General features: G+C 38.5%; 1 protein-coding gene across 1 annotated transcript in view; it reads right to left on the bottom strand.

The window, feature by feature from the left end:
- Positions 1–13,749, bottom strand: part of LOC135703957 (kinesin-like protein CG14535) — a 382,313-nt gene that overhangs the window by 76,510 nt on the left and 292,054 nt on the right. Inside the window, exon 5 of the mRNA XM_065225313.1 lies at positions 6,678–6,950. Within this exon, the coding sequence (XP_065081385.1) occupies positions 6,678–6,950 (273 nt within the window). The remainder of the gene's footprint in view (positions 1–6,677; positions 6,951–13,749) is intronic.

Consider the following 13,749-nt stretch of genomic DNA (forward strand, 5'->3'; position numbering starts at 1 on the left):
TTGTACGATGCCGGAAAAAGGTTATTATATCGAATGTATTTAAATACATTGTACTTACATGTATATTTATTTCAAGGTCAGTGCAAACAAGCCGTATTGGTTAAAATTTTGCGACCCAAACAAAACCATTGATGAGAAGGAGGGAGTTTGTTTTGTTTGCTCTGATCAATTTGATTCTGTGGATTTTATCAATGTTTCCTTACCGAGGGTAAGTTTTCATATATTTTTTAGTGATTGTATTACCACCACACACCCAAATCAGTGTTTATAAACACACAAATAAATTCGCCGATCAATGGCGCAGAAAACATACATACGATTCAGTTGAAACACGGTAATGTGCAAATAAATTATCGATAAAATATGTGCAAATTATTCACCATTAGTGAGTGGGTTTTTTCAATCTTAAAAAAGGGAGGGGGAGGGCGATTCCTTTACGCAATTTTAGAGGGGTCCTGTAAAGTGTTACTTATTATAACATAGGGAGCAGGGTGCACAAAATCTGGAATTTTTGCATTATGTTGGTGAATCTATACGTTTACGTTCAAAATACAACGAACGTAGAAAAACGATGCTTGTATCATCTTCCAAGCAAGAGATTCTTCGGCACAAATTGGTTTAATAAATTAAAAAATCTCACCGCTAAACGGTTCTTTCAAAATACTAGAGTATACCTGTACCAATTTGACAGCAACGGTTAGACGAGTTTACGTACTTTTTAAGACGAGTTTATCGTCATCTGACACACTCAAATTTGAAAATGATTTTAACGTGTGCTATATTCGGAGACCGCGAGAAAGTTGCTAGGTGCCTGATCTTGATAAAAAAAATGTACTAAGTTCCCCTTCTGTTCTGTGGCTGCGTGTTAAACAGCTGTGCTTTCATCGGCAATTCGAAATCAGCAGTTTTTTGTAGTCCATGTGTTTCATTTCAAGAAAACCCTGTTTTTTCTCAGTGGTAAAAATATAGCCAAATTGAAGCTGAAAGCCTAAAGAATCAAATCGAAATTAGCGTTTCAATTTGGGTTGCCGAAAATAGTCTGTCATGCCGAAGCCGTCTATCTATTTTAAGATGGATTATCTTTAAATTTAATTGCAGTTAACGTTAGCTTTCAATATTAAAAAGTAATGAACAGTGCTCCAAAGAGCGATCCATTTCTGGCTATCGTATTCAACCAGTAACGTTTACTAAACGTATCCTGTGGTTTTACCTTTCCCACTAACAAGCCCTAAAACTAATGTAACACTTATGAGAGCTCTCGGCCAGTGGTGGCACGAGTCCTAGAGTTTAACATTTTTTCCTTAACATTTGATACTTTTTGCGATAACCATTGTGACGACACACAAAAAAAAACTGGCAAGCGGAAAAAATGTCATGACATTTCTAAACTGTTTTCTGCCAGCGACAGAACATTTTCGCACAAAGAAGCAGACAAGACCGGCGGCGCGCGCGCCATAAATTTATGTCGTGTAGAATTTTGCTGATTTCTGGCTAATTACTGCATTTATTTGATGTTTATTGCATGGAATTAAAAGATAAGAATGAAGACTGACCACTCATAAGCATTGATGTTAAAATTATGCGTAAATAAGGGAGTTGATAATTTACTGTCACACGCAAGCCTGCAGCTAAAATTTCATTACAATAAACTGTTTGGAAAAATCAGGCTGCGAGATTTTATTTATTCTCTATCTCCGCTGTTCGCTTGGAATGTAGTTATAAACGGCCAACCGTGTGCTGGCTGTCTTGTTTCGCTCTGGACGATGGTTTTTCAAAAAAATGTACTGTTGCCACCTCTGTTCTCGGCACCTATCTGAAGTACACTCTCCCCCCGAAGAACGCCAACTCGGTATACACGAATTCCATTTACGTTGGTCTCGAATTATTCCGTTTACGCAAGGGAATCGCGTAAATGGAGTACACGTACATATGTGCATATGCACACTTAGAAATTATTATTTTTACACGAGACGTAATTCAGCTTTGACGTAAATCATGGAACGTAAAATTAAGTGTCCTGAAACTGAAACATATGCAACTCGACGAAAAGTGTGTTTGATTGAATTGATTTTCTCGTCCTTTTCAACTGATTCTTATGTTCCTATTAGTTCTAATCCCATATGCTACGTGTACTCCATTTACGCGAATTCGATTTACGCGGTACGTATTACTCGTGCTCTTCGGGGGGGAGAGTGTAAGTGTTTAACAATCCCTTCGCATCCCTAGCAGTTGTAAGAATGTGGCCAGGAAAATTCTCGAATGTTGGAGAGGGTAACACCTTCGTTTAAGAGGCCAAGTTTAACCCCCTATTTCAGTCTGTACGGTAAGGTGGCACTACTTTTATACAATGATCTAGCATTTTTACTACCTACAAATTTGTGAACCTACTTTAATGCGAATGCAAATGTGAATCATCTGAAATTCGCAACCCAGGCTACCACTTAAAATTTTATATCTTTAATAAATTGTCAGTAACATTTGCAAAACTCTCTACTTACAATATTGCACCCCTCCCGTGACTTTTATGAAGGGTCGTAGAGTTCTCTACGTCCTTCTTAAGTAAGTGTCCAATTATCAATCCTTCCAATGTTAACTAGTTCCAAAGACGTGTCCAGGACAGTTCCTCGATCTTTGGAGGTTGTATCACTTCCCATCTTAGAAGGCAGTTATTAAAGGCGAATCCAATAGAAATTAAGTGATTGTTTCAGCCTCTGGCGGTGAATAGGGGAACCCTCAAACGAGTGATGAGGGTGAAAATGTTCACAGTGAAGCATACACTCAAAGATAAATTAAATCAAAAAAGCTTAATAAGTATGCAGATTCCCGCTTCACCTTATTGAGTCCAAGCCATGATTACTTCGGCAGTAGTCATGCATAATTAAAATCGAATTAATTTTTCCAGTGTTAAATGTTATTCTTTTTCAATACTGATGTATAATCAAAAAAGATTAAAATTCAATCAAAAATTATTAAAATGGAAACAAAAATAATTAAAATTTATTCAAAAAAAGATAATCTACAATCTAATCAACCATGATTAAACTGGGATTAATATCAGATGCTTATTTTTTAGAAAGAGAGGATTAATTTTTAATCATTCGATATGCTTAAACTGAGCTTAATGTCGAATTGATTAAATTTCAAGCAAATGGGAATAGTTCAATTTATCAGTGTAGGAAGAGGACAAAAGGCCTTTTTAATGCACCATCAATGTAGAGTGCACCACGCGAAGAAACGTCAAACAAACCGTTTGTTTACATCAGAATAACTATTTTTCACAACGCAAATTAGAGCATTTTTCATTCAACATCTTGCCAATTTCTATCGGTAATTGTTTTAATGTACGATTTTCCACAGATCTGAACTGATTTGTACCTTAACTATCACACAAGAAATCCGGAAGATCATAACCACTAAGGCACTTTTCTAATTTTCCATTTTTCGCAACAAAAATATTCCTGTACACCAGCAGGATCTTTGCAAAAATGTTACAGAATTAAATTTTTCAACTGTAGATTAAGTTTTGGAGCATCTCAGATGTATCAATTTATCAAGACAAGTAAAAAAGTGTTCCGCTTTCTATGCCTCAAGGCAAAAATTTCTGCTCACAATACTCTTTTTGACGTTCTCCTATTCACCACCAGAGGTTGAATCGATCGTTTAGTTCCCATTAAAAAGGCCTATAGGCTCTTTTCATGCACCACCAATGTAGAGTGTGCTAGCCGATTTTGAGAGGAAAATTTAATGTCATCCAATCCTTTTGCTTACATCATAATGACGATGAAACTCAAAATAATGTACATTTTATTGCACAACTTGGAAAATTCCATCGGGAGTCTAATTTTTCGATTATCTTCAAATCTGAACTAATTTACAGTTGAAATAAAAACACATTAAAAATCCTGAAGATCATAACCGCTGGTACAATTTAATAAGTCTTAATTTTTCTCATCAAAAATATATGCAAGCACCAGCCCGAGCTCTGCAAAATCGATACAGAAAACAAAATATTCCACGTGGATGACGATTTCAAGCACCTGCGGTGCACAGCAAAAAAATAATTTTGATATCACGTCAAAGTGGATGCACTACAATCATGTCGAAAATATGGTGTAATATTACTTACTAAAAAGGACAAAATTATCATTAATACAATGCATGAACTGACATTACGCTGCTTTTACTGCATTTGTTTATTTATGTGGTCATAAAAATTACATAAAATTTTCGACATGCTTGTAGTGCATCCACTTTGATGTGATATCAAAATTATTTTTTTGCTGTGTGGGTAAATTAATCAAGAAAGGTGAAAATATTTTCCTCTTTTTATGCTTCACGGTGCAAATATCCGTCCTCATTACTCTTTTGAAGATTCCACTATTTCCTGATTAATTTATGCACCGCAGGTTCTTGAAATCATCATCCACGTGGAATATGTTGTTTTCTGTATCGGGTTTGCAGTGATCCGGCTGGTGTTTCCATATATTTTTGAAGGGAAAAATAAAAATTTATAAAATTGTTTCAGAGGTTATAATCTTCCGAATTTTTAATGTGTGCTTATTTCAGCTGTAAATCAGTTCAGATCTGTAGATAAGCGAAAAATAAGACCACTCCCGATGGAAATTTGTATGATGTAAACAAATGGATTGGATGACATTTCCTCTCAAAATCGGCTACCGCACTCTACATTGATGGTGCATGAAAAGAGCCTAATCCAAATTAAAGGTATTGTACACTGTTAACTCAGCTGGAGAGCTATTGATGGCGAACAGCTTTTATGTGCTAAATTTTTGATTGCAGAGCACTACGAAGACACGTAAGGATAGTATGTCGGTTTTTCTTTTCTTAATTCCACTTTTAGGTACACACATTGTCCAAGCTACATGTCTGGTACACTCGATTGCACTACCTTTATTCTTACTTAAACTATTTTTTTCATTAAAATACTACAATTCAAATACAAATGAATATCACCACAACATTTAGCTTCAATATTTCTTCTATGGTTTGTTATTGAAGAATCAAAGTGAGTACAGGCCTTTTTAATAGAAACTAAACGATCGATTCAACCTCTGGTGGTGAATAGGAGAACGTCAAAAATAGTGTTGTGAGCATAAATTTTTGCCTTGAGACATTGGCAAATCAAAGTTGGCACTCATGGAGAATAGAAGAACTATAACAGTGATGATGGTTTCAAAATTTTCCACGGGGAAGTATACGAATGCAATCTTAAAATGCTTTTATTTTGCAAATGGAACATTTTATTTAAATCTGGTTGCTGCTACAGTGGTAGAAAAGCTCAAATCTATGAGTACACCTAAAAATCTGAAAAGAAATTAATTTTTCTGTATTATTTGTCTAATGAATAGTCCTTAAGTTTTCTTCTAACATAGCATCTACCAGATTTAAATAAAATGCTCCATTTGCAAAATAAAAGCATTTTAAGATTGCACTCGTGTACCTCACCGTGTAAAATTTTGAAACCATCATCACTCTCATAGTTCTTCTATTCTCCACGAGTGCCAACTTTGATTTGCCAATAGGAAGCGGAACATTTTTTTACTTTTCCTGATAAATTGTTTCATCTGAGATGCTGCAAAACTTAATCTACAGATGAAAAATTTAATTCTGTAACGTTTTTGAAAAGATCCTGCTGGTGTTCAGGAATATTTTTGTTGAAAAAAATGGAAAATTAGAAAAGTGCCTTAGTGGTTATGATCTTCCGCTTTTCTTGTGTGTTAATAGTTAAGGTGCAAATCAGTTCAGATTTGTGGAAAATCGTACAATAAGATAATTACCGATGGAAATTGGCAAGATTTTGAATGAAAAATGCTGTTATTTGCGTTCGGGAAAATACTTATTCTGATGTAAACAAACGGTTTGGTTAACGTTTCTTCTCGAACTCGCGTTGCGCACTCTACATTGGTGGTGCATTAAAAAGGTGTATTGATGCACAGATGGGGAGTCGGTGAAACTGTTAATGACGTTTTGATATCTGCCAATTTGAAGGATTTTTTTTTTCATCGTCATTTTTGTAATTGCGGATCTTAAAACTAGGTGTCACATGACCAGTTTTGGTTCTGCTTTGATTCGCCAATTGTTCTGGTTCTACGCCATGATTTGATGATGGTTGTCCACACGAATAGAGGTCGTCCCGTTGACAGGAGCTGCCTTTTATAGTAGGTTCCTCCATTTTAATTAAATACATCAATAAACACGCGAGATCAATAAACACGATTTTCCGCCGGGCACAATGAAGGACGAACGGTTGACTGGTGCTGTCGGTCGATGAACATTCAAAACCAGGTGGCGTGCAGATGCTCTTTTTGCGTATGCGAACAGACGTCAACATCACTCGTAGAATAGTCTTAGATTTGTGTACCACCTACGTGCAACTTAGTTCCCCTTGAATTGGTTACTAAGATTCCAAGCTTTCTCAAACCATTCCACCAGATTAGCCAATTATCCGCCACATTGCACTGTGACGCCATTAAACTCTTTTACCCTACCATCAACTTTAAACCTCTATTAGCACAGGCCAAAAAGCTTCCCCATCCAACACTACTCCCACGTGCAACGTTATAACCTGTTATAAGAACCGAGAAAATGGATCAAACCCTCCTGTAGCCCAAAGCAAATCCATAGCGTATACACAGTTGATACGAAAACGAACGAACCTGTGAATCCTCGGTCGTAAATAATGCATCGAATGCAAACATTTTCGGCGCAGATACCATGGGGCCCCGTTCCTGTGTACTGCTGGCACTGGTTCCACCACCGCAGGCAAGGTTCGGTTGCGTTTCACACAGTGTCACCTGGCGTTTCTTCTTGTCCACCGTTAGATAGTTGCTGCCGGACTGCTGCTGCTGCTGCTGCTGCTGTGACTCTTCACCTGTCGGGGCCACCGCCGATTTCGGTGGGTCATCCGAAACACGAAGCATTACTTTGACCTGCCGGGGGGAGAAAGAGAAAATATGGAAAGATCGTATGAGTAAAAGGGAAGTGCACATTTTTTGATACTGTTTTACGTGATAGGGGGTTTGCCGGGTGTTGGATCTATGTATCTCCTTTACCCGGAACGACCATTTTGGGATAGAACTGATGCTAGGCTCAGTTTAATATGTGGTACGATTAATGCAGTCTGGTCGTTGAAAGTTGCAAAAATACTAAGGGGTTAAAGAGAGAAACCGCTCGCCGTGGTTTATTTATTCAAGAAGTGGACACTGATTGTGGTTGGTCGGCGCAAGCATAATGGAAAATAGCTACGGGATCAAATATTAATCTGCTACAAGTCAACCGAGAATTTATAACGGACTTCAGCCAAGTGACCAACTAATCAACTGATGCCAGAAGGTTAATGTCGGGGCCAATCGTTGCATGATCCAGTGACATTTTTCACACCATTCTGGACGAGCACCCCTTTGCCTTCCTACGGCATAAGAGTGTGCGGTCAAACTTTTTCTAACCCATCCAGAAGGGAAAACCCAAGAAACCAGACAGGGAGCTAAAGGTTACTAGACAGATAACCGAAGAAACGAACCACTGCAATATTGATTAATCCAATAAGGATTAGGGGAAGCAAGAAGCAAAGCCATGTACAACAAGCTCGCGTCTGATAGAGATAGATTGATCTATCCACACATAATTAACTTTATTCAATTAGGAGCGTGGTTTCGAGCTTGGTCGTTCAATCATGCCCCTCCGGTCTTTCCCCCTCTTTTAAGCGAAACCTGACTCCGACGGAAGTCCTTGGTCGAGGGTCCGGTTTTATTGATGAAGATATGGCTTTCCCGGGTGCTTAGGAGCTGAAAATTTATAGTCGACAAACACAAAGTGTTTCTTTTTCGCCTCCGGATACTTGCTCGTAGGGATTCTTTTGAAGTAAGTACTTGAACCAAGAGAATGCAGCTTGTTTCCCCTTGCCCGAAGGCAAGTCAATAAGTCGATCAAAAAAAGAGGGTGTCTTTCGGCTCGAATCACTTCCATCTAATTAAGGCTGCATTCTGAAGATTATTGATTTTTTTTTCTCTAGGTCTGCCATGTCATTGAGCAAAGAAGAGGCGAGGAAAGTTGGAACTGTACACAGTGTTTAATTGAATTTAAGGGCGTAATAAAAACGGCGCACACAATTTAATAATCAGGAAGGGTCAGACGGCAGCCGTCGGGGCTGGCAGGGATGTGGTTTTCCGTAATGGAATTTTGCTGCGCTCGGTCTGGTTGGCCTGGTGTATGTATGTGTGAATAAGGATAATGTAATCATCACACTCATTGAGGTCGAATCCACGTGGGGCTAATAGATAGAGATGAAATATGGGAAACTTGGAGAGGAGGGGTACCGGAGTGTTTTACCGCAAAATGGGTCTAGTTTTGGAAAGAAGCATTAAACATGTATGAGGCACCCTATGTGAAACCGGAAATGCGTGCATCCGAGTATAGATATTAATTCAGTCTGTAGCAAGTAAGTTTACATGTATCGTTGAATTGAGATTAATTTTACGTTATTTGGGGTATTTCTTGAATTTTTGATTTGATCATCGCTGGATTGATATTTTGATTTTAAGTAGATATTTCAAATAACGAAAAACAGTAGTTGTTGCAAGGGATAAGTCACTCCACACACCATTATTGCATCACCTTTTTTTGTCAGCGTGCCGCAAGTGTGCCGTGTGTGATTTTTCTTAAAATACCCATCCCGGCAACCCGGTATTTCTGACACCTTGAATGTTTGAATTTGAAATCGCAAGGATAAATCGGATTGAGGGAGACGCGGGAAGTGGCGGGTGTGCGAAATTTCGGTATTTTATGTTTATAGGATGATAAAAGTCCTGTGTTTTAGGGTTTTATAATGTTTCAAAGGCATACCATAAACCTAGCCTTTCGTGCTGAGAAAAACAACGGTCTATCAGCGACCGAAAAGAGATGGAACCGGTTAGAAACATTGTTGGAGACCGACTATAGAGGATGAAAAATAGACTTCTGTAGTTTGTTTTGCGTGAGTTGCATCATTATTTGAATTAAGCGTGCTAACGGGGTCTAAATAACTGCCCCTTTCTCTTGAGCCCACTCTAGAACCTACATTTTGTATTTAGATCTATAAGTAATCTGCTGGTCTGAGTTCTTCTGGTATATTCAATTAGAGGATGTTCCTGAATATACAGTCAAACAGCACGCAATGTTGTGAACAAGCAGTTATCCAGCAGTGCTCCCGTATTATTTAATGAACAATCCAATGCCAACGAGATTGTGACGAAGGTATGCCGAAGGTGTTAATATAGATGTGCCCAAGCTGTGCCGAATCTAGGGTGGGTCAACTTAACAACCCCCTGCTCCCCACAGCTCTTCAGATTTGTATTGCCAACTGTGTCAAATTGGAACAAATTTGGTTACGCTCTGCATTTGCGGGAGAGCTTGAAAGTTTGTATGGGAAACGCACCAAAGATATTCAATTCTAGATAGAGTTGGAATTAGGGCCTAAAAGCTTTTGCTGTTCGAGCCTCCCTTAGCTTAGTTGGTAAAGGCGCAGCTACAAAGTAAGACCATGCTGGAGGTTGCAGGGTTTGATTTCCGGTCCGGACTAGGAATTTTTCGGGCTGGAAAATTTCTTATCTTTCCTGGGCATACAGTATGATTGTACATGTCACACAATTATACTAATTCAAAAATAGTACCGGCATCGAAAGTTCTCAATTAATAGCTGTGGAAAGGGCATCTTGAACACTAAAATGCGATCAGCAATAAGCCTGAAATGCGAAAAAGAAGAAGAAGAAGCTTTTGTAAACAATGACTTCTCTCGATGATTTATAGGAATTCAAGGTGCGTCCACGCAATCCAACATAACCATCGGGTATGGAAAGACTTCCCCTACCTGATGGTGATATTGATTTGCTTGGGCGAGCCTTGAGTTTCTCGAAATCATCGCGAGAAGTCATTGTTTACAAAAGCTGTTACGCCATAATTCCAGCTCTATCTAGAATTTATTGTCAACAATTCAAAAATCACTAAATTTTTAGTAAATCTGGGACTGAGATTGAACAAACTTTTCAGAACAACTTCGTTGAAGAAACTTCAAATCGATTAGACTTCTGAGCAAAAAGTTATTTTTTTTTATTAATGGCCATGTGCTTCCCGCATACCTACTGGCGTGCATATACGCTTGTAGGTTAGCGCGAAGCACTAGGACGACTGTAATAAAAAAGTTGGAGGGTGGTGTACAAGACACGACCGCATTGTTGACGTAGGACTACGAAATTTTTGTTCGATTTTTTAGTATGTTGTTACGGATATTGTTTTGGGTGGGCGTTGGCCAAATTTGGATTTTTCAGATATAATCCTAAATAGGACCTAGATTATTTAATACTCTAGTAACCTCAAGTCCGTGCTCTGTCACAATGTTTCATTTTGATTAATCAACACTCAAAGGGGTAAAATATAAAATTTGGGGTGAACTTGAAAGAAAGGGAACTTGGAGTGTAGAGCGCACTGCCCACAGGACGATTCTGAAGCCTGGCCAAGTGAGTGGGGTATGGGTTTATTTGATTGAACGTAATTTCCAATGTATATATTGATGCATTCAAACCATTGGCATTTGAGATAAGACAGATATAGGATGCGGAGGGCCCGCTTAGGGGGAGCGTAACCCATGTTATGGTTTCCATTTATTGAATAGTTCAGATGGGCTATAAATGACAGGTTCATAGTGAGAAAATGTACCATATGAGATCCGTTCACTGATCAAAATCAGATTCATTGCATGCATTTGGTTTTGTTTTCATCAAAGTTATTTATATATGAAATATAATATTGCCATATAATTGTAATTTAAGTTTTGTTTTTGTAATTGCACGATAAATAGTTTACGTCATTAGAAACATTGAGTTGTATAAACTAGATGCATCATACCTCTATCATAGTCGTAGTTACAGTGTCGCATGATTGAACAACTACTGCCTGCAACTAGTGTTGGAGAGGCTGGCAGGGTTGACTACGGATCAAAACGATCATAACTCTAACTCTAAAATGATCCGAAACTAACGCTCATTCATTGAACTTTTAGTTATAAAGTAGTTCTGTTTTCCTAGTAATTGATCTATGCTTATTTCTATTGTTTTTATACTTTTTCAATAATCTGCCTACGTTTTTTTTCTTTGTTTTCCATTTTATCTTTATTCTCTTTTGATTGTTCTGCTCTTCTTTTGTTTTGTTTGTTCAGATATAACTAATACTAATACCTCTTTGTTTCCACTCTAATGTTTCGTCTCTAATTTGTCTGCTATATCCCACCATCACGACGAGAGATGAGCTACCCTACATAGTACACGCCTATATGGGCGCCCAAAATAGTATACCGCAAGTAAGTATATCACCAAAACAACTAAAGATCCAGAAATAAAAACCGATGGCGCTGCAGAATAATGAGGTAACTTCTACAATGTACTGTAATTTGTACAATAATACTCATATTACTCATATTACTTTAAACAATCGTCACGTCAGTCATAGCTTGTTATGATTGCCTGAACAATGCGTAAAGAGCAAATCGAAACATTGAACTTCACGTGATAGTGGAATTTAGTCAAGGCCCAAATACTTTTTCGTAGCCTTTCGGATTTGAAAGATCGTCGGTTGCAGTGGCTTGCTTACTGAGCAGAAAAACGTGGTCCCAGGTCCTTTCATATTAAAAATGTATGGTAAGATCACTTGTTTATCGTGTATTTTGCTAAACCTTTCGCTGTCGTCGGTGTAACGGTATGATGTGATATGAGGGGCTCGGTGGCTTTAGAGCAACCGTTTTTGCTTGCTGAGCAGATCATCCTGAGTCTAGTCTCAAGCCCATCCACATCAAGATTCATCAATCGTTTTATTTGTTAATATGACTACATGGAAATAAAAGCAACTCGATGATTAAAAAGGACCTCGTTTGCCTAGTAGCAACCGTTTTTGCTTACTGAGCAGAAGACCGTGGGTTCAATCCCAGGATCCTTCGCGTTATACGATCGTTAGGACATCAATTCAGTTTATCGTTTACCAAAACGTACCCTGCTGCAAACCCAACCCTCTTACCCAACATCCTTGTGATTCCTCGTGGAAGTGCAGAGGACTCCTCGGCTTCCATCAAAGCGAGTGTCACGTCAACACATTCCTACCCATTCCTTTCTTGACCTGCGTTCAGGCGCGGCTGGCGCTGGTATTGCCTGATTCGAGATCACCAGTTTTTACACAATGAAGATGATTGCTAGTCCCAAGACTCGTCTATTGGTTGTCTGTGTAATTACAGCTGGTCTGGCAATAACAGAGTAGCAACCGTGGGCGGTCAATCATGCTCATGCTGTTTCGGATATTGTTTTGGAATAAAGTTTTTTTTTAATTCTTTATCAAAGAAATTTTTAGCTTATGACTTGTTCATCTCCGGAGAAAGGAGAGACCTCAGAGTGAGTAACCTCTAAATAGATGTTATATTAACATTTTGAAAATACTTTGGTTGCTGGCTCTTCAACTTATATGGAAAAATTAAAGTATATAAAATAGTGAAACAGAGGAACAACAGAAAACAAAACCCAAGCAACAATTTCAGTTTTACAAGGGTTCTTCCGAACAATTATTTAGACTTCTAGCATGCTTTAAAACCTCCATAAAACTTGCAATGTTAGTTGGGAATGATTTAAAACAAGCTACAAACGAATAATCCGAACAAAAAAGAGCTCAGCTGGTATGGGTTCAATAGGGGAAATCCATCCAGCTGAGATGTACAGACAGCCGATAGAAATTCCTGCTATACCAAGTGGTAGATTTTGGCTTCTTTTAAGAAGGTGACTAGTGCTGTCGACGCCGGAGTATCATTCCCGAGTAGATCCCTGATGCTGGAAGTTAGGCAGAGTGACTCCCGAAGATTTTTGAACTCCGGGCACAGCGGAATCACTCGGCCTACCATGCCGCTCGAATGGTCCGCATGATCGACCGCTTGACGTCCTGTAGGGGTACCTTGTCGGTGAGTCTGGGACCTGATGGCCCGGTTCCTGCAAGGTGATCAGTAGACTCGTTACCTGACGCAACAACAAACGTACCAATGAATGCGTTTGTCTTTTGTGTGGTCGTTGGGGGCGTGTGGTTCTGAATATGTCAATGAGTGTGCAAAATGTTACACAATTTCATCCTCCCTATTCGCACACGCCTGAAGATCGGAGGCGAATGCCACTTCTTGTTTTTTTTTTGTCTACTAACGACTTTTTTTTTTGTCTCTACTCCTCAACGATGTGTTGAGGAAGCAGCATATGCATGTACGTAATTGGTGGATTTGTTAGTGATTTCAACGCTTTCGTACAATTCAATACTTTCTTGTTGGACACTTTTCAATAGTTTCTTGTCTGTCTGACTTTCTGACTGTCAACAGTCGAATGTGTAGAAATATTTCTGATCGATTGGTGAGTAAATTATTGGAATTGGTCGAGGGGTAGCTGAGTTATTAACGTTCAAAAATTTTCATTATTTCGTTACATGTTCTATTTTCGGTTTTTACAAAGTGTACCCCCTATTTAGAAATCACAGACGTCAAAATATCTTTTTGCATAGAAGTTGAATCAATTTGCGAGGTTCAACAATTTTGTTCTGCGGTTTTTGAATTTTGGAGAAGTAAATGCATAAGTTTCGTCAGTTTCCCATACATTTTTTCGTAGGGTAAACAGGTTTAATACGCCCTCCTTAAGGAAAAGCAGCTAAACTTTAATGTTATATTTTAATGAAGCATTTGCACGT

This window comes from Ochlerotatus camptorhynchus, unplaced genomic scaffold (assembly GCF_037179485.1).
Source record: "Ochlerotatus camptorhynchus isolate MF236.1 unplaced genomic scaffold, CSIRO-AGI_Acam_v1.1 ptg000225l, whole genome shotgun sequence".
NCBI lineage: Eukaryota > Metazoa > Arthropoda > Insecta > Diptera > Culicidae > Ochlerotatus > Ochlerotatus camptorhynchus.